General features: G+C 42.2%; 1 protein-coding gene across 1 annotated transcript in view; it reads right to left on the bottom strand.

The window, feature by feature from the left end:
• The window catches only part of ATXN7L1 (ataxin 7 like 1), a 280,551-nt gene that overhangs the window by 11,707 nt on the left and 248,772 nt on the right, over window positions 1–20,072 (bottom strand). Inside the window, 4 exon segments of the mRNA XM_043966547.1 lie at window positions 414–488; window positions 5,063–6,005; window positions 11,115–11,236; window positions 16,611–16,803. Of these exon segments, the coding sequence (XP_043822482.1) occupies window positions 414–488; window positions 5,063–6,005; window positions 11,115–11,236; window positions 16,611–16,803 (1,333 nt within the window).

The raw sequence follows: 20,072 nt of genomic DNA, 5'->3' as shown, positions 1-20,072 counted from the left end.
ATTTGGAAATGGAGGTGATTGAATGGTCTAAATAAGTCATCTTTTTTGTGTTAAAGATAGGTATTTTGTGGGGCAGCTAGGTGGCGCAGTGGATAGAGCACTGGCCCTGGATTCAGGAGGACCTGAGTTCAAATCCAGCCTCAGACACTTGACACTTAACTAGCTGTGTGACCTTGGGCAAGTCACTTAACCCCAACTGCCTTGCCCCCCCCCCCAAAAAAGATACTGTTCTCATCCCTTTGCCCAAGAATAAATAACTCATCCTTTGAGATTCCAAGAACACTCCGTGGTTCTTGTAAGGACTCCCTTCTATACTGTGCACTCTCCTAACATGACACTCCAGCTTTCATGGGATTACATCCTGCAGCAAGTGTTTGAGGAAGCATTAAAGTGCTCGGACTGAAACCACTCACCTGTCGGTTGTGTGCCAGGCTGGGTGTGCTTGAAGGACTGGATTGTGACAAAGCTACACTGCTATTTTTTCCAACCTGAAAGATACCAATGAAGCAATACTTAGACACACAGTGTGGCTTGGGAAAGAAGATGATGTGTGAAGAAGTGGGAGGAAGGAAGAAGGGGTGGAGAAGTGCTTGGAATTCTTTTCCTTCACAGAAGGGTACTCAGCATGGACTGTTTTTGCCTTAGAAAAAAAGGTAATGTCAGTGCCTTGGAATGGACCCTTGATGATCCAATCCCACCTCTGAAGGAGCAACCTCCAGAGCAGAGCAGGAAATTCCAAATTCCATTTCCTCAGACATGTATGCAAATTATAGGTCCTAGATGGTGGTAGGTTGGTCAGGGGACCTGATAATCACCTAACTCAGTTAAGACCTAGTCTTTCCATCAGTGAGTGAGCACATGCATGAGCTTAGGATGAATCAAGCACACAGCAGACCCTCCTCACACTTGTTCTTTATCTCTAACAAAGGCTGCTTTTTATCTAGGGGCACATGGATCTGATATAAAACCTTCCCCACAACTCTTAGGCTCTCCTTTTAGGTCAGTGTGCCACAGCAAGAGGAGGAGCAAATGCTCCACAGTTATCAAGGAGACAAAGGAACAGTGCTGTGCTTTCGTTTCCTTAAGTGTAAAATGGGGATGATACTTTCACCTACCTCCCAGAGCTATTCTTTTTTTTTTTTGGTGAGGCAATTGGGGTTAAGTGACTTGCCCAGAGTCACACAGCTAGTAAGTGTTAAGTGTCTGAGGCCGCATTTGAACTCAAGTCCTTCTGACTCCAGGGCTGGTACTCTATCCACTGTGCCACCTAGCTGCCCCTCCCAGAGCTATTCTGAGGAGCAAATTAAATAATATTTTTAAAGCCCTGGCAAATCCTTCCTCCCTTTCTCCCCCTCCTTCCTTCCTTCCTTCCTTCCTTCCTTCCTAACATGCTGCTATGATCAAGCTAAAGGCAAAATTACACAAGTAAAAAGATTCTTCATGGAATAGATTTAGTTATGATCCTCAATCTAGTTATTTCAAATCAACTTTTATGTGGGGATGGGGAGGGGAATAGAAAGAAGAATGAAGACAAAGGTCCTACTCTTGATCCTTAGAACTGCCTAGGATAACATTAACCCCCCAGAATAGGCCCTGAATATTGCAGTCAAAGTCTGTGTTCATGGATGTTGAAGGTATCTGAGAATTATAGAGGTGAGCATATCCAGTCTTGTTATTTAGAATATCAGCCACCTCAGCTATTATAACATTTGTCCTTTTCTTACTTTCCCTTTTCTGGCCGTGGCTTACAGCTATTGCATTTCTCTTCAGAGTTCTACCGGTAACTCTTTCCCTCATGTTCTCTTGTGACTCCTGTAAGATTGAAAATGCTTGGTATTCTCATCTTATCAGGATTCTTTGCCCCTCTAATTGGATCCTCTGACTGGTCAGGGAGGATAGGGTGGTGGGCTCCGAGGACTCTACTTAAAGAGGGGGCTCACCACAAACTTCTCTCCATTTTCTACTAACCACGCTGCTTTTGGACTTCGTTGTTCAAATCATGCCCTTGCATGTAGGTACTGTCTGTAGATGAGCCTCTCCCTGGTTAGCCCCTCCCCATTTAAGCTTATTTTTGTGTGTTGTCTTCTCCCTTTAAATTGTAAGTTTCTTGAGGGTAGGGATATTATTGTTTTTATCTATATTTGTATCCTAAGCACTCAGGACAGTATCCAGAACAGAGTAGGCACTTAATAATTGTTTACTGACTAATATTCTCTTCCACTTTGTCTTGTAGACTTTTCCTCAGCATCCCCTTGCCATGTTTTAATGAGTCTCATAAACTCCAACGGATACAATCAAAATATATGAACATCTTTTTAAGCAATTTAATGTCTATCCTTACCCCCAAACCTAAGTGCTCATACCAACTTATTCCATGTCCAGGTAGGACCTGGGCATAGTTCTTTGCCCATAATGTTCTGCTGATGCAAACTGTGAACTTGTGCAACAGGACCGGAGACAGACAGACAGATACCCATCACTGGTGAGAGACCCTACATCATAAAAATCTTTCTACTATTGATATCAATGAAGCTCCCATCCATGCCATTGGTAGCACAACTTCTAAGTTCCTCATCTTGATCATTCCTTTCAATTCTCCTTAAGTGGTTACCAAAACTCTTACCCTAATTCCAAGCTATATTGCACAGAGCCACTAGATGGTGCAGTGCATAGAGCAGCATTTGGAGTCAAGAAGATCTGAGTTCAAAGTTAACCTCAGAAGCTTACTACCTATGTGACCCAAGATAAGTCACTTAACCTCTTAGTTTCCTCAACTGTAAAATGGGGATAATAATAGCACCTATGTGCCTCAATTTTCATATCTATAAAATAGAGTACCTACTTCATAGAGCTGTTGGGAAGACTGAATAAGTTATGTAAAGCACGCTGCAAACCTTAAAGTGCTATATAATGCTATCATTATCATCATCATCAAAAATCCATTTCCCTAAGAGTATAATTTATTATTATTATTATTGTTACTGTTATAGCACATTCATTTCCCTATGAGCACAAGTGATTTCCTTGGTATATGACTTGGTATATGGGATACAAGTACATTTTCCCCTACCTGAGGGGAAGGAAAATGAAGATATCTCTCTAGCCCAGCTACTATGTAATAAGCCTGGGGAACAGGAAAAAGAAACATGGCATCATGACCAAGTTCTATTTCATTGACCCATTTTATCATTTCTTTCCTGGTTATTTTATGTTTCAGAGTTTAATTTGCACGAGCAGGTATTGAGAGCCCCAGCCACTGGTAACCAAGCAAATTAGGGATCACATAGGTTAAAGATTAAAAAGTTTTTTTTAACCCAACTAAACTAGAGAGCTAACCACCTTCAGAATCATATTACCTTTGAGACACGACTCTTCTTCACTCAGCTACCATGGGGCCACTCACTCCCTTCAGTTTTTTGTGTCAACCCAATGTTAGGCTTTACTTTGCAGCAAAGAGCTCTTTGCCCATATCCTATCCTCAGCCTCTATGGTGTGTAGCACTCCAAGAATTTGGCTATTTCTGGGAACTTGGCTGGAAGCAGAGTCAGTCTTGTTCCTCTGATAATTATAAAGGCTTTGCTATACTCCAGAGCCATTCACCTGCAGACTGCCTCTTTCTATGTCACTAACACTGGAACTCACATTTCAGCACGTCCACATTTTGAGGAACTTAGCCTAAGAGAATCATGAAAAGACTGTGGTCTGGCTTAGGAAAGGGGCTGCAGGAGACAGGCTTAGAGTGACTGAATGGAAAAACCTGATGCAAAGTTAAATGAGCAGAACCAGGAGAACATTGTACACGGTAACAGCAATATTGTCTGATGATCAACTGTGAATGACTTGGCTATTCTCAGCAATACAATGAATGATCCAAGACAATTCTGAAGGCCTTATGATGAAAAATGCTATCCACCTCCCAAGAAAGACCTGATAGAGTATGAATGTGGATTTAAAGGCTTTTTTATTTTATTATTATTTTGTCTGTGTTTTCTTTTGTGACATGGCTAATATGGAAATGTTTTGCATGTGTGCACATGTATAATCTATATTAAATTGCTTGCTTTCTTAAGAGGAGGAGGAAGGGAGGGAGAGAATATGAAACTTGAAATAAAAAAAAAGAATAAAAAGGACAGCAAATGACTAAAACACATCCTTCTGTTGGAAGGAAAGCCCTTACTCTCTCACCCCATCCCCTGTATTTCTTTCCTGTGGTTTTGAAAAGAGCCCAGTACTTTACAAGAGAGTGAAGGGTATGGAAGAAATAAGTTAAGGCAAGTCAATAAGCATTATTAATAGGCCATAGGCCATAGGCCAGGTAGAGTGCTAACACCGATACAAGCAGAAAGAAAGAAAAGATGGCCCCTACTCTCAAGGAGCTCACATTTTAATGTGGGAAGAAAACAAATAAAAAGGAAGGTAGGAATATGGGTAGAGAAAGTCCAGAGAATTAGGAGTGGAGCCTGGAGAGGAATGAAGACATGGCTAGCCTGGGCATATGTCTTAAAATGGAGGTTCTGGGAGGAACCAGCTAATGAGAAGAAGGGACCAGAGGGGCAGAGAATACTGAAGGGGATTTCTTGACCCTGGAGAGGTAGATGGGACCATCTAGGCCAACTAACTCAAACTGTTCAACAGAAAAGCATTCAAGCCTTTGGGGAATGCTAATAATTATGATGATAACAACAAATATTTATGTAGCACTTTAAGGTGTACAAAGCCTTTTAAATACACTGTCCCATCTGATCCTCACAACTGTGTAGTATTACAGGTGGTATTACTCCCATTTTCGCCCAGCTGAAGAACTTGAGGCCCCGTGAGGCTAAGTGACTTGCCCATGTTCACAAGACAAGTACCAGCAGCAGTATTCAACCTAGGTCTTCTGATTTGAAGTGTAGCACTCTGTCTACTGCCTCTTCCTGCCTCTACATACCTAGTTATGTCTAAGACATCCTGGTCTGAAGCAGCCTCTTTGATCGGCTCATGAAGTCCACCACGACATTGGTGAGGATGTGCTTTCTTGGGAACCTAAAAAAAAGGCAGCTGGAAGGCTGGGGTCCCTTACCTGCCGAGCGATGGAGCTGTTAGCAGGATCTGGCACCGGCGAGATAAGGCTGGACGGGCTCTTTTTGTGAACGCTATTCATACCAGGCATTTTAGTAATTTTACAGGCTTTGTTACTAGAACTAGAGTTCTTACGCTTTTTCCCTTCTGATTTGTCAAAAGAAAGGGGTAGAGAAGACACTGCATTGTGTGCGGCCAGGGACAGATCCCCTGCGTGGTGCACCAGGGAGGGCACTGTCAGGCTACAGGAGTCAATACTGCTGACTACTGCGCTCATATGTTTTACAGAGTCTGTGGAGCTACTTGACAGTGAAGTCCGTCCTGACGGCTCCATTTTGGCACTGAGTGGACTTGTTCCATTGTTTGTACTGTGCACAGACAGACTGTTATAGGAAGATGTCGCCTGATAGGAGTTCAATGTTGAAATTGGGTTCAAGACACAGTTCTTTTTGTGGGGCCCTGAAAATGAAGACGAGGGAGATGTCTGCAAGGTTAATGAGGAGGAAGAGGAAGAAGACTGTGGCTTTCGCTTTTTGTTACTCGAAGACTCATCGCTACGGGCAGACAGGTCTTTGACCTTTGAGGATTTGCTGGTTTTTGTTTTGGATGGCTTGTGGGATGGGGAAGGGATGACAGCTGGCACTGGGGACATAGCAGATGGAGCCTTAAATGTTGGGTCCAGGATGCTTAGCGTCGCAGCCACATGGGGGAAAGCTGTGGTGTGTGACACGATGGAACCCGTGTCCGACGTTGTCACAAAGGCTGCGTTTGAGAGCATGGCTGATGTCATTATGTAAGAAGAAGTGATTCTTGAGCTGATGGGTGCTGAAGGAAGATACACGGCACTAGGGTTGCTGAAAGGCTGTAAAACAGATGCTGGAACAGGGGTGGTGATATGTGCTGCTGGCGAGGGCATGGGACTATCTGCTGCAGGAGGAATCTTCCTAAATATGAAAGAAAAATGAGAGAAGACAGCAAGCATCAGCATTGGCAATGTCCTTCTGAGGTTCAGATTAGCTCTGAGCAGTCCGGTTTGGGGAAGAGAACCTTTTGGGGACCAAACCATGAAAAACAAAAACCTTCAGGAAGCCAGATTCTTAATTATTGCCCTTCTCATTCATTCATTTCTTTACTGCCCTATTATTCCCTCTTGCCTTTAACCGTAGCCTGTTATTGGAAACTCCAGAAGCAGAGTCTCTAAAATTTTTTTATCACAGGATTATAGATTTAGAGCAGGAAGAACCTTAAAGGTCATCTTGACCACCCTCCTTATTTTATAGATAAGGAAACTCAGGCCAAGAGAAGTGAAGGGACTTGCCTTAGGTTAAGTGGCAGAGCAACAATTTGAACCCAGGTGCTTTAACAATTCCTTTCCCTGGGGCAGCTCGGTGGCGCAGTGGATGGAGCACTGGCCCTGGAGTCAGGAGTACCTGAGTTCAAATCTGGCCTCAGACACTTAACATGTACTAGCTGTGTGACCCTGGGCAAGTCACTTAACCCCAATTTCCTCACTAAAAAACAAACAAACAAACAAACAAAACCAATTCTTTTCCCACTGGACCATGCTATTTCTCTCAGTCTGAGCGGGTCCCGATTCTTGGTCTATTCCCCATGTGGGAGCGTCAGAGTGGTTTAATTTTAGATAGGTCCAGATGTGCAGTCTGGAATATAATCCTGGTGCTGTGCACTGCTCTTTTCCCTAAGCAATTTCATGTTTGTCAGTTTTTAATGGGAAATGTTAATTTGGAATTTAGGAAGGCTGGAGACTAGTTCTGGGTTAAAGCACCAACTTGAAGTGAGAAATGGGAGGTCGGAGCCTTTGGCCAATCCCTTCCTATCGTATAATGCTCTGCAAAAGCTCTCCCATAGCCACCTGCTACACAGCCACTGCTCCCTAAGGCCTAGTCAACTCTCCCTGGAGTTTAACGGGGTCAAATTTCCCTCTTTATAACTGAGTCCAATCTAAGTGGTTGGGTTCCCCCTGTTTCTCTACTCTACCCTTTACTGGGTCCAGGAAAGAAAACGACTGTTCTCCAGAATCCACAATGTTCTCCATTTGGGGGAATCCAGTTTATTCTTTTGCAAATGTTTTTTTCAAGTGTGGAGGCTGCCATTCAGGGCAGATACAAGGATATTGACAATGACTCCCTTTTGGTGGTCAGTGAAAGGAAAAGGTTCCAGGCAACACAGCCAAACTCCTTGTCTTGCTGCTGTTCCCCGTCTCCTCCTCCACCTGCTCTTCCTTTCCCTCTCAGCAATCGTTACTCTTAGGGGTGGGATTGTTATCCAGGACACTTTTTCCTGTGCCTACGGAAGAAGAGATGATGCAATGACCACCCCCCAGGCCCAGTGGAGGAGACGTATGTCCAAAGAAAAGGGAGCTATATCAGTGATCAGCAGTTCTTTGTCATAATAGCAGCAACAGCAGCTGACATTTATGTAACACTTGAAGGTTTGCTCTGTGCCTTAGGTATTATGTTATTTGAGCCTCATAACAACTCTGTGAGGCAGGTGTGATCAGATTATCAAAATAAACTATTTTACAGGTTCAGAGAGGCTGACTTGCCCACAGTCTAAGGTAGGATTTGAATACAGATTTTCCTGAGTCCATGCTCGGCACTACATACACAATTTTTAATGCCAGCAATTTTCAATGGGAGTAAGTGCTCAGGTACATACCAGAACTGGATACCCCGCATGGACAGTAGTAGGAAGGCTCAGTTTTCCACTTTCTGGTCTTGCCTGCTATCAAGGTAATGCCCGAGGCCATATTATCTACCATACCCTGAACATTTAGATTCTGTGTCAAGACCAAGGCATGCCTTCTGCTGTCTTCACTCCTGAGGGTTTCTACCTTTCCCCTAAGGGCTACTCAATACAACCCTGCTTTTTCAAACCAGCCTCAGAGGAGAAGTGCTTTTTCCTAGCCTGCATAGTCAGGCAGCTGAAGCACAATTTATTGTTCTCTCCCTCATCTTTCTTTCTTTCTTTTTTTTTTTTTCTGGGGTAATGAGGGTTAAGTGACTTGCCCAGGGTCACACGGCTAGTAAGTGTCAAGTGTCTGAGCCCAAATTTGAATTCAGGTCCTTCTGAATCCAAGGCTGGTGCTTTATCCACTGCACCACCTAGCTGCCCCTCCCCTCATCTTTCTATCCTTCCACCATAGCATGAGGACAACAGAGCCAAGATGGGTATGGCATGATGGAGGTGAGGAGCTGTGGAAGGAGAATGTGGGGAGCAAGAGAGAGCTCTTTATTTGGAGTACCGCCCCCCAAAATCAGGAGGTAGCTTTCTCTTTCCTTTTTTTTTTTTTTTTTTTTTTTTTGGCGGGGCAATGGGGGTTAAGTGACTTGCCCAGGGTCACACAGCTAGTGTTAGGTGTCTGAGGTCAGGTTTGAACTCAGGTCCTCCTGAATCCAGGGCCAGTGCTTTATCTACTGCGCCACCTAGCTGCTTTCTCAATCAGTTTCTATGTACTTATTTCTGAGAACCAAAAGGCAGTGAATTTCAGAGCTGCTAGACTTGTTTCCACTGAAGCTCTTTGGTTAACTTCCCTATGATAGGGATTGAGACATGTTAAAAATGGACAGTCCTGTCAATAGGCATGGTGAGTAAGGGGTTAATCTTGTTGCATTTGTGATGATAATCCTGTATCAGAATCTCCCGAGATAGCTAGAAGTTAATCATGGTGGGGCAGCTAGGTGGTGCAGTGGATAGAGCACTGGCCCTGGAGTCAGGAGTACCTGAGTTCAAATCCTACCTCAGACACTTGACACTTACTAGCTGTGTGACCCTGGGCAAGTCACTTAACCCCAATTGCCTCACTAAAAAAAAAAAAAAGAAGAAGAAGTTAATTATGGTCCTTTTTTCTCTAATATGAATATTCAGTGCCCTCATCGATTGCCCGCCTTCCAGTTTTGGCTCCAGTGGATATAGGTAAAGAGGCCTTGAGGGCAATGGGATGTCTCACTCTTCAAAATTTGCTTTAATGTTGCTCAGTGATGGGGGAAACAAGATACACACACGTGCACACACACACACACACACACACACAAAGTTGGAGAATAAAAGAATGCTTGGGTTGTAGAGGCCTTGTGGGAGGTGGGGTGGGGAATACTGAATTTCATGTGAGTGAACACCAGGGATTCAGATCTAGGTCAACTCTGTTTTTCATAACACATGAAGGAGGCATCTGTGAAGACTGAAGACTCCTTCTGATTCCCGGAGAACACAGGAAGGGTGGACACTTCACAAGGGTATATAATACCTGGTATCCAAATAACTAGAGACAAAGACCTTGTATTTGATGCTAACTGGAGGCGTCTTTGGTGGACACAGACACTATCCTTTTAGACCCAGGGGCAGTGCCTTGAATATGGAAGAGTTCTATGCTTCTTTTCCTTCCTTATAAATATATTAACATGGGGCAGCTAGGTGGTGCAGTGGATAGAGCACCAGCCCTGGAGTAAGGAGGACTTGAGTTCAAATCCGTCCTCAGACACTTGATATTTACTAGCTGTGTGACCCTGGTCAAGTCACTTAACCCCAGTTGCCACACACACACACACACACACACACACACACACACACACAAAAGGATAAATATATTAACATGGGTCAGCTAGATGGCACAGTGGATAAAGCACTGGCCCTGGATTCAGGAGGACCTGAGTTCAAATCGGACCTCAGACACTTGACACTTACTAGCTGTGTGACCCTGGGCAAGTCACTTAACCCCCCATTGCCCTGCAATATATATATATATATATATATATATATAAATAAATTAACATTCAATCCATAGCCTACTACATGTGATGTATAAACTGCTTATAGTTCAGTTGGCACCTTGTGGGAAATCAGATTTGATATTTCTTTTTTTGGGGAGGGTAACAATATGAAAAGGAACCAAGAATTCCTTTGAGACTGGATCTGAGAGAGAAAAATGCCAGTGAGTGAAGAAGGCTTATCTGGGAGAGGCACCTTTCTAATCTCTTGCTTGGCTTGGCTTATATGGAGAAAGTTTACTGAGTGAAAACTTAAGTCTGATTTTCATCAGAATTATGGACCATGATACTAGACACAGAGACGCAGGATCTGTGATACTGATGTACCAGTAAGTAAAATTTCAGCAGTTCCAAAGAAATGCGAGATGTACAATTTTAGAGAAATTTCCACTCTAAATGTTCTGTGGTGGAGCCTTCTGAGATCATATTGGTCTGATCAGCCAGTCAGACACACTGTACCCTGACCTCCAACATGGTGATGCCATTTTGGTCCTCTCTGAGAAAATAAGCAATGTGCCAATGCAGCTCACTTTTGGAAAAGAACACCTTGAGACTTCCTGTACTGCTGAGTAGAGAAGGTGGCTATCTATGCAGTGTGATCTGAGGGAGGTGTTGGGCAGGGCTTCTCATCCCCAAAATAATAACCTTACTGCCTCCTAGTCCACCATTATAGCTTTATTCCTTTGGGGTTTTATGCATTGTTGCTGTTGCTGTCCTCCTTTTTAAGAGCTTCTTATTAAAATGTAAATACCCTTGGGAAATATTAAGCCTCAGATGCCAACACCTCAGCTATCAACATCCATTACTTGACAACCATTTCCAAATTAAGACTGTGAAAGTTCAGAATGAAGGATAAGAAGTGGGGTAGGGGGTGGGTTAGAAAAGGTCAGGCACCAAAACAATGGGAAGAGCTAACAGGAGAGGTTGGAAGAGCAAGAATCAAATTTTGCCCACTCCCCATATTTCTGAGGATTTACCTTGTATAGATTACTCATAAACATAAGCCTAGGGACCAAACCTGTGATTTCACTGGTACAGAGAACTCCTTCATCAATGCAATTTGGCATATTCTCTGCATTCTCTAGTCTTAGAGTTAAATGAACTGACTTGTCCAGGGTCACAGAGCCAGTATATGTTAAAGCCAGGACTTGAAGCTTTCTTTCTGGCTCTGAGGCTGGCTTTTTATCCATCATGCCATAATTCTGCTTATTCAAAGACATAAAGGAAAACATGTACCATTATGCCACATGGGAAATTTTCACTTACTTCCACATTTGTGAATTCAAGTGTTTTTCTACCATCGAATTTAGTGCGAATCGAAAGCGATCCCATCTCCGATCAAACACGTAGTATCCTCGTCCCATGAGGCGACTCCCAAATGAACAAAACTGAAACAAAACATTTTAATTTTAATTACAGGTTAATAAGATAATATAAACTGTAGAGAAAAAGTAACATTTGCATAAATACTCTCTTGGGCACAATCTCATTTGAAATAAAGAAGCAAATTGTAATAAAGACAAAAAAAAAATCTGTTTTGCTTCAGTTTGAGATCCAGGTTTTCTGCAGAAACCTAGGTGCAGCCCAACATCAGGCCACTCTAGAATTGTCTGTCTGCATAGCTAAAGGCTAAATTCACAAAAGAGGCCTGACCTGGAAATGTACAGAGGCATTGGTGGGCATAGTAGGCAATGAAGTCCTGTGAATCCACAGTCAGCTGAATGTTTCATGAAAGTAGTTTTGTAACTTTAGAACCATATCAGATCCAAATGCAAATCTTGACCTTGGACCAGAAGGGCCCTATTGGGCAGTAATGAGAGGAAAAGTTATGAGAGGCAGCTTGGTCAATGGAAAGAATGTTAGATTTGGAGACAAAAAACCTGGGTTTGAACTCTGGCTTTGTCCCTCACTACTCACATGCTCTTAATCAGTCAAAAAGCCTCTTAAGCTGTGCTAATAGCTATGAATTCAGCACCCACAATAAATTTCTGTACATCTTGAGGGCCTGGGGAGGGTGGGGAGAGATGGAAGATAGCTGTCCTCAGGTATGTGGAGGGCCCTCATGTAGAAAATATATTAGACTTCCTTCACAAGGCTGAATTGTTATGTGTTGAACTATGACATTTTGTCAGTGACTTTGACAAAGTAATCAATGCTGTGACTATTAAATTTGCAACTGATCTAAACCTGGAAGAGACAGCTAACACAATGGACTACTGAGCTGAGATCCAAAACAGTCCTGACAGGTTAGAATGGTGGAGTGAAATTTAACCATAGTAAATGTAAAGCCCTACTCTTGGGTTTAAGTCACCAACTTCACAATTATAAGGCAGTAGAGGTAAGTTTAGTCATATGAAAAAATATCTGGGAGTTGGAGGTGGGGGTGGGGGGAGATTAAAAACCTAATGAGTCAGTATTGAGACATAGCAGCTAAAAGGACTGATAGATTAAGAAAGGCATAGTGGTCAAGACGCAAGAGCCAATGATTCCATTCTACTTGTGCTGTTGTGGTCAGCACATCTGGGGTACTATGTTTACTTCTGGTGCCACATTTTAGGAAGCACATCAATAAGTTGGAGAGCACCCTGATTGGAAGGCAATGTGAATGGTAAGGGGTCTTAAGACCATGCTGTGAAGATTGGCTGAAGAAAATGAGGATATTTATCTGGAAGAAGAAAAGACTTACGGAGAACATGTTAGCTGTGTTCTAGTACTTTAAGGACTATCATATGGAAGAGGGGTCAGGACTTTTTTGTTTGTTTGTTTGGCCTCAAAGTGTAGTACTAGGTGTTCTAGGAAGAAGTGAAGATACAGGCAGGTTTTGGTTCACAGAAAGGAAAAGCTTTCTAACAATTCCACTACCTAAAAGCAGAATACGATATCCCAGTAGGTGGTGGGTTTGAGCAAATGCTAAATGACCACTTGTTGGGGATGCTGTAGAACAGGACTATGGGTGGATTTCAGGTTTGACTAGATGGCCTCTGAGGTCCCTTCTAACTTCTCTGATCTTTAGTATCAGTCATCTAAGGGCAGAACTAGGAACAATGGGTCAAAGTTACAAAGAAGCAGATTTTAGTTCAGTATAGGGCACAACTTCCTACCAAAAACTTCCTGTCCCAAAGTCAAATGGTTTGTCTTAGAATAGAGTGAGTTCTGAATCTCTGAAAGACCGCAAGAAGAGAGGATGGGGGGCAGCTAGGTGGCGCAGTGGATGGAGCACTGGCCCTGGAATCAGGAGGACCTGAGTTCAGGTCTGGCCTCAGACACTTAACACTTACTAGCTATGTGACCCTGGGCAACTCACTTAACCCCAATTGCCTCACTAAAAAAACAAACAAACAAACAAACAAAAAAACCCAAAACCAAAACGCAAAAAAGAAGAGAGGATGACCACTCAACAGAGATAGGGTAAAAGACTTGTTCTAAAGGACCTTTTGAGGTCTCTTTGATGACTCTTGAGATGCTATAGCTCTTTGGGAAAAGAAATTCAAAAGGAGTGCACACAGGCATTGTGCTAAAGGACAAATCTAGGGAGAAAACACCCCACCAATGAGATCATTTCAGAAAACCTTCTGCTGCCCTCTCTTTGTTCCTTACACCTGACATTCCATCTTTCATCTCAAGCCTAGAATGTACTCCCTCCTTACTTCTGTCTTACAGAATTCATTTCTCCTTTTAAAATGCAGTTCAGGTACCATTTTCTGCATGAAGTCTTTCCTAATCTCTCCAATCACTGGTGCTTTCTGTCCCAAACTACCTTGTAATTAACTATTTAATTTATATTTATTAACTTTGTAATTTCACTACATATATTGTTGTATGTACTTGCTATCTCCCATTAGAATATAAACTCATCGTGAGAAAGGAATGTTTCGGGGCAGCTAGGTGGCGCAGTGGATAGAGCACTGGCCCTGGATTCAGGAGGACCTGAGTTCAAATCTGGCCTCAGACACTTGATACTTACTAGCTGTGTGACCCTGGGCAAGTCACTTAACCCCAATTGCCTCACAAAAAAACCCTTGAAAAAACCCAAACAAACAAACAAAAAAAACAAAACAAAAAAGAAAGGAATATTTCACTCTTTGTACTTACATTTCCTGTGCCTCCCACAGTGCCTGGCACATAGTAGGTACTTAATACTTGCTGAATGCTTAATTAATTAATTCATACAGCTGAAATATATGGATGAAGCTTCTTTTTTTTTTAAATTTTTTTTTTAATTAAGTGACTTGCCCAGGGCCACACAGCTAGTAAGTGTTAAGTGTCTGAGGTCGGATTCGAACCCAGGTCCTCCTGACTCCAGGGCCATGCTCTATCCACTGCGCCACCTAGCTGCCCCAAGGATGAAGCTTCTTAATAAATACTATTTGATTATGACATTAGGAGTCTTAGAAGACCAATGGAAGGAGAAGAGAGACTGTAAAAAGGTGACATTTGGCTGAGTCAAAAGCTTAGGTAAGTTTGTAAATGACTCTATAACTCAGATTTAGCTTTTCTCCCTTCCTTTGGGACTTCCAGCAGCTCTTTGGCCTTCATCCCAGACATAGTACTGGCTTAGTTCTCATACTGGAAACTCTTCCTGGAAATCAACCCATCTTAAGGAGCAGTTCTCAGGAGGAAGTGGGGAAAATTCCCTTTTGTTGTTGCTGTGTAATTTTTTTTGGGGGGGGGCATTCAAATTTTACTATGACCTGAATCTGAGGCTGTTCATGAAAAATATTTTCTACAATAGATTATGATAAATTTATAAACCGAGGAAGAAATTGTGAGGTTTCTTCCAACGTGGGGTTCAGCAAGCAATAGTTATGTGGAGATGATTTCAACCCAAGACAGGATACCTGATATATTTGACAGCCTGATTTCCTGATTACCACTCATTCCCTGCTTTAGCCTTTGTGAGGAGAATTGCTTTCCTTGGCAGAGATCTTTAAAAGTATTCAAGGAGGGGGCAGCTAGGTGGCGCAGTGGATAGAGCACTGGCCCTGGATTCAGGCGTACCTGAGTTCAAATCCAGCCTCAGACACTTGATACTGACTAGCTGTGTGACCCTGGGCAAGTCACTTAACCCCCATTGCTGTGCAAAAAAAAAAAAAAAAAGTATTCAAGGTACCTTAGAGGCCAGCTCACATTCATATCTAGGCAATCTCTACATTCTTCTGGTCACGAAAGCCTATGAAAGGTAGCTTTTTTTTTCAGCATAAGATCTACCCCTACCACCCTTTCTCCTCACTCAAAAAATCTGTAAGTGATCTGACCCAGTGGAGTCAAATTCAAATAGAAACAGATCATTGCTATCCACATATTCACTTAGGAAACCTCAAATCATTGCCACTATCTATGTTGTACTGTGTTTTTGCTTATTTTTGTTAAACATTTCCCAATTACATTTTGATCTGGTTCAGGCCCACCAGTGAGTTTTACAGCATAGGGATACCTCTGCTCTTACCAGCTCTTGGCCACTGTTCCCACTGCACTAGCTGAAAGGATAAATCTTGGGCTATTGTGTGAGTGAATAAAACGAAGAAAATCGTAGGCTACAGGGTTACAGATCTAGGTCTAAAAGGGTCCTCGGAGGCCACCTTTTCTAATACTCTCATTTTAAAGAGGAAGAAAACTCAAACAACAAAAAACAACCCTCCCCTCTCCGCAACCATGGCCAGCTGACTTAATTCTGTAGCCCTTGTGCTAGTCAAATGACCATTCTTTCCAAGTACCATAAAGACCATAGGGGTTGGCTGGCATGAATGGTTGTTGGCAAGGATGATGGGGTCATACAATTCAGGCCAGTGCCACCCACCAAGTATAACTGACATTGCCTCTGTTAGTCTCTTTCTAATATTCACATTTCAAAAATGAAAAAGTCTCTACTATTGCCTTGTTGTACCACTACTTGAGGCAGCTAGGAGGGTTAGATGATAGAGCACTGAGCCTGGAGTCAGAAAGACCTGAGTTCAAATCTAGCCTCAGATACTTACTAGCTGTGTGACCCTGGGCAAGTCACTTAACCTGTTTGCCTTTATCCACTGGAGAAGGAAATGGCAAACCACTCCAGTATTTTTGCCAAGAAAAGCCCATGGATAGCTTTGGTGTGATATGGTCCACAGGGCTATGTAGAGACAGACACAATTGAACTACTGAACCACCACCACCACCACCACCACCACAGTTTCCATCGACTACCTTTATATAAAAAAAGTCTGCTGAGGGTTCTAAGAGCTGCCTTTTATTGGTTCATGTTGACATAATCCTCCCTCCCCCACTTCATAGACATACGCAACTTCTTTGGTTCTGGTGCCATATGGTCACACTTACTAATAACAATAAAATTTAGAAGCAACAGGGAAGAAAACCATCCAGAGCAGCCAGACTGGGGTACTGCTAAGACAGACAGTTCTCTGAGCAGATGGGTGAGAGCAGTCCTTGAAAGCCAACACTCCGTTTTTAGATGGATGAGGCCAGGAGTTCAGCGCACAAGTACACTTACATAAATACCATTCCTCAAGTGTTACTGCTTCAAGGTGGACCACAAATACCCAGCAGTTTAAAGGATCAGAATCAGCCCGCAGCTCCTTTCTCTCTTATGGGATTTTCAAGGGTGTTTTTATGGCAGCCATTCAACCTTAAGGGCTAGCACACTCCCCAGACACGAAAACTCTTGCTGCCACTGGCTTCTCATTGTGCCGATGAGCCTTGTGATGCTGAGAGCTGAATACTAGGGAAGCGAGGCAGAAAGAGGAGAGATGAAGACATAAAGAAACCTACCCCAAGAGGTCGAGGATGATGGGAAGAATAATGACAGTCTAACTTCTCTGTCTCTTCTGTTCCATCCATTTCCCCTTCATCGCTGGATAACCGGCTGGCTAGATCTCCTCCGATCGAGGGTAGAGGCAGTTCGGGTGCATACCCACTGTGATTTGAAGATGTGGTGCTATTTATGCTATTTGCAGATGATGGTCTAAGGGATAAAGGCAAGATTAAACAATAGAGACATTATTGAGATGCCAGATTTTAGTTAACTTCACAAAGCTTGAGTAGTTGTACATTGTATTAAAAAAAAAATTTTTTTTTCAGGGCAATGAGGGGTAAGTGACTTGCCCAGGGTCACACAGCTAGTAAGTGTCAAGTGTCTGAGGCCGAATTTGAACTCAAGTCCTCCTGAATTCAGGGCCAGTGCTCTATCTACTGCACCACCTAGCTGCCCCATTGTATTTGTTAAGATAGTTCTCTAAGAGACCCCATCATAAATCTTTATAATACCTCAGGGAGAGAAGGTAATGGCAAATATAATCATTCCCACTTTTGGGTGGGGGTGGGTTGGTTGGTTGATTGCATCCATATAAGGAACCCCCAGTGTAGAAATTCTCTCACTACAACACATCAACAATTCCTCTCTAATTTATAGTTTCTGAGAGTTTCCTGGAAGCACTGAGAGGTTATGGGATTTTCCCATAGTCATATAGATAGTGTGCATTAGGGTAGGTTCTAAACTCATGATCCAGATCTAATATATCAGTTTTCAATAATATATAGTTTTCAACATTCATTTTTATAAGATTTTGAGTTCCAAATTTTTCTCCCTCTCTCCTCAAAGCAGCAAGCAATCTGATACTGGTTATATATATCTATATATCTATATACATACATACACACACACACACAAAATCATATTAAACATATTTCCACCTTAGTCATGTTGTGAAAGAAGGATTAGAACAAAGGGAAAAACCACAAGAAAGAAAAAACAACTCCCCCCCCGCCAAAAAAGTGAAAATAGTATGCTTTGGTTTGCATTCACACTCCGTAGTTCTTTTTCTGGATGTGGAGAGCATTTTCCATCATGAGTCTTTTGGAACTGTAAGACAGAGTCTTAACCTTTTATATGCCACAAACTCATTTGGCAGTTGGAAAAACTTATAGACCTCAAAATAATTAAAAATATATATGTAGTTGAAGGAAATGTTAAATTTCAATTAAAGTTTAGTGAAAATAAAGATATAATTTTTTGTTTGTTTGTTTTTGTTTTGTTTTTTTTTTTGTTTTTTGCAGGGCAATGAGGGTTAAGTGACTTGCCCAGGGTCACACAGCTAGTAAGTGTCAAGTGTCTGAGGCCGGATTTGAACTCAGGTACTCCTGAATCCAGGGCCGGTGCTTTACCACTGTGCTATCTAGCTGCCCCCAAGATATAATTTTTTTCCCATCCAAGTTTATGAAGCTCCTGAAATCTATTCACTCCCTACAGTCCTGTGCACACCAGGTTAAAAACTTCATCTCTTCTAAGACTGTAATTTACAGAAAAAGTACCAAACATCATTGGTAGAGAAAGTCTGTCTCCAGGAGTTCCATAGACCAATGGAATCATTTGTGCAATCCTTATCTCCTAACATGCAAATAAAACACTTCATATGACAAGAAATCAATTTTAAAGGAAGTCTGTTTTCCAACTTCAGACAATGATAACCAGACCTGGTCGATATAGATTATTACTAATTTTTTTTTATGGGGCAATGAGGGTTAAGTGACTTGCCCAGGGTCACACAGCTAGTAAGTGTCAAGTGTCTGAAGCTGGATTTGAATTCAGGTCCTCCTGAATCCAGGGCCAGTGCTTTATCCATTGTGCCACCTAGCTTTCCCCTCGATATGGATTATTAAATGAATCTATGGGAACAAACTTCTTATAAAAATGATTTCGCGTTGCATGTAGTATTTTATTTGTATCTTAGGGGATAAGGCCTAGAACAATTGGTCTAATGAGCTCCTGGTGAGGAACTGAGAAAAAGACTAAGTGGAAAAGTACATTCAAAATAAAACAAATGAACAAGGAAGACATCTGTTCCCCTCCCAGAATCCTTTCTGCTGCTAAACTCTTACTTTATATTGGCATGAAAAAAAGCCTGCCTCTCAGATGATGTTACTAACTCCTATTAGATAGCCAAGTGTCTTTTAAAGTACAAGTCCCACATCACTTGACTGTTGTTTACTTAATGAGCATAAATGGCTCTGTATAATAAGATCTGCTCAGTGGCATGCTTTAGCCAAAAAATTCATTAAAACAAATAAAAGCCATTCCAATCTGGATTATGGGCAAGCTTGTTTAAAAAAAAAAAAAACCACATCAATCCCTGCCCCCCATCCTCCCAAAAAAGCCATAGCAAGTGCTGCATAGCACTGGATTCTTCCAAAGCAACAGCAGCAGATTGTACATGTAAAACCTATACCTGATTGTTTACTGCCTCACGGAGGAGGGAGGGATAGAATTTGAAACTCAAAACTTGTAGCTAAAGGAGGTAAGGAGAGATGGAAGGAGGCAGGAAGCTTTTGAGAACAGAATTCTTGCTCCTGTTTTTATCCCTTCTGCTTTGATGGCTGGTTGTTCCTTCATGTCACAAAAGAATGCGAACCTTTTCCCTTTCATTTTTTAACCCTGAATTCCTTATTTCTTTGAAATGTGACCTGATTTTATGAGCCCGATTCTCCATCAGAGCTCCCAAAAGATAGTTATGTTAAAAGAAAAGCCCCTCAGAGTTTTTCTGGCTTACTAACAAGAAACACCTTGGCTTGATTATTTTTAACTAGCATCACTTTTCCATGAGTAGGGAAATATAGCCTCTATGACACTGGGAGCAAAAAGGCCAAGGACAAGGAAACAGGTCACTCCATTAGTCTTTTTGAACCCCTCCCCCACCAACCACAAAACTTTTATTTACTTGTTTATGGTTGAAGTTAAACAGAATGGCCAGTCGAAAAGCACCAGAATGCTAGATGATTATAATGGAAAAAACACTGGCTTTGGAGTCAGAGGACCTGGGTTCAAACCCCACCTTTAAGGCTTACTTGTGCGACCTTGGACACTTAAACTCCCTGGGCCTCAGTTTCTTCATCTGTAAAATGGGAGAGGTTGGACTAGGTGGCCACTGACATCCGTTTGAGCTGCGTATCTATGATCCTATGAAGTAAAATTTGTAACATAGCCATCTCATGAAGCAAAAATCTAAAAGTGAACTGTGGATCTCATAGATTTTTCTTTTTAAGCCATTTTATTGGCTTAGTGGCACCTCTTTTGCTCTGAGGTGGAACTAAACTAATAGAGGCATTAGGTCTCTCATTTGTGTGCTCCCACATGTAAATGGTCAGCATGTTGGGGGAGAAAATCAGGGACCAGGTCTTTTTCTTTTCTTAGGTATATTTCTTTCAGGGGAAGATGGGAGTGGGTGATCAAGATTCTTG

The sequence above is a fragment of the Dromiciops gliroides genome, chromosome 5, assembly GCF_019393635.1.
Source record: "Dromiciops gliroides isolate mDroGli1 chromosome 5, mDroGli1.pri, whole genome shotgun sequence".
Lineage (NCBI taxonomy): Eukaryota > Metazoa > Chordata > Mammalia > Microbiotheria > Microbiotheriidae > Dromiciops > Dromiciops gliroides.
The sequence above is the reverse complement of the archived record's forward strand: the minus strand, read 5'-3'. Positions and strand labels throughout refer to the sequence as shown.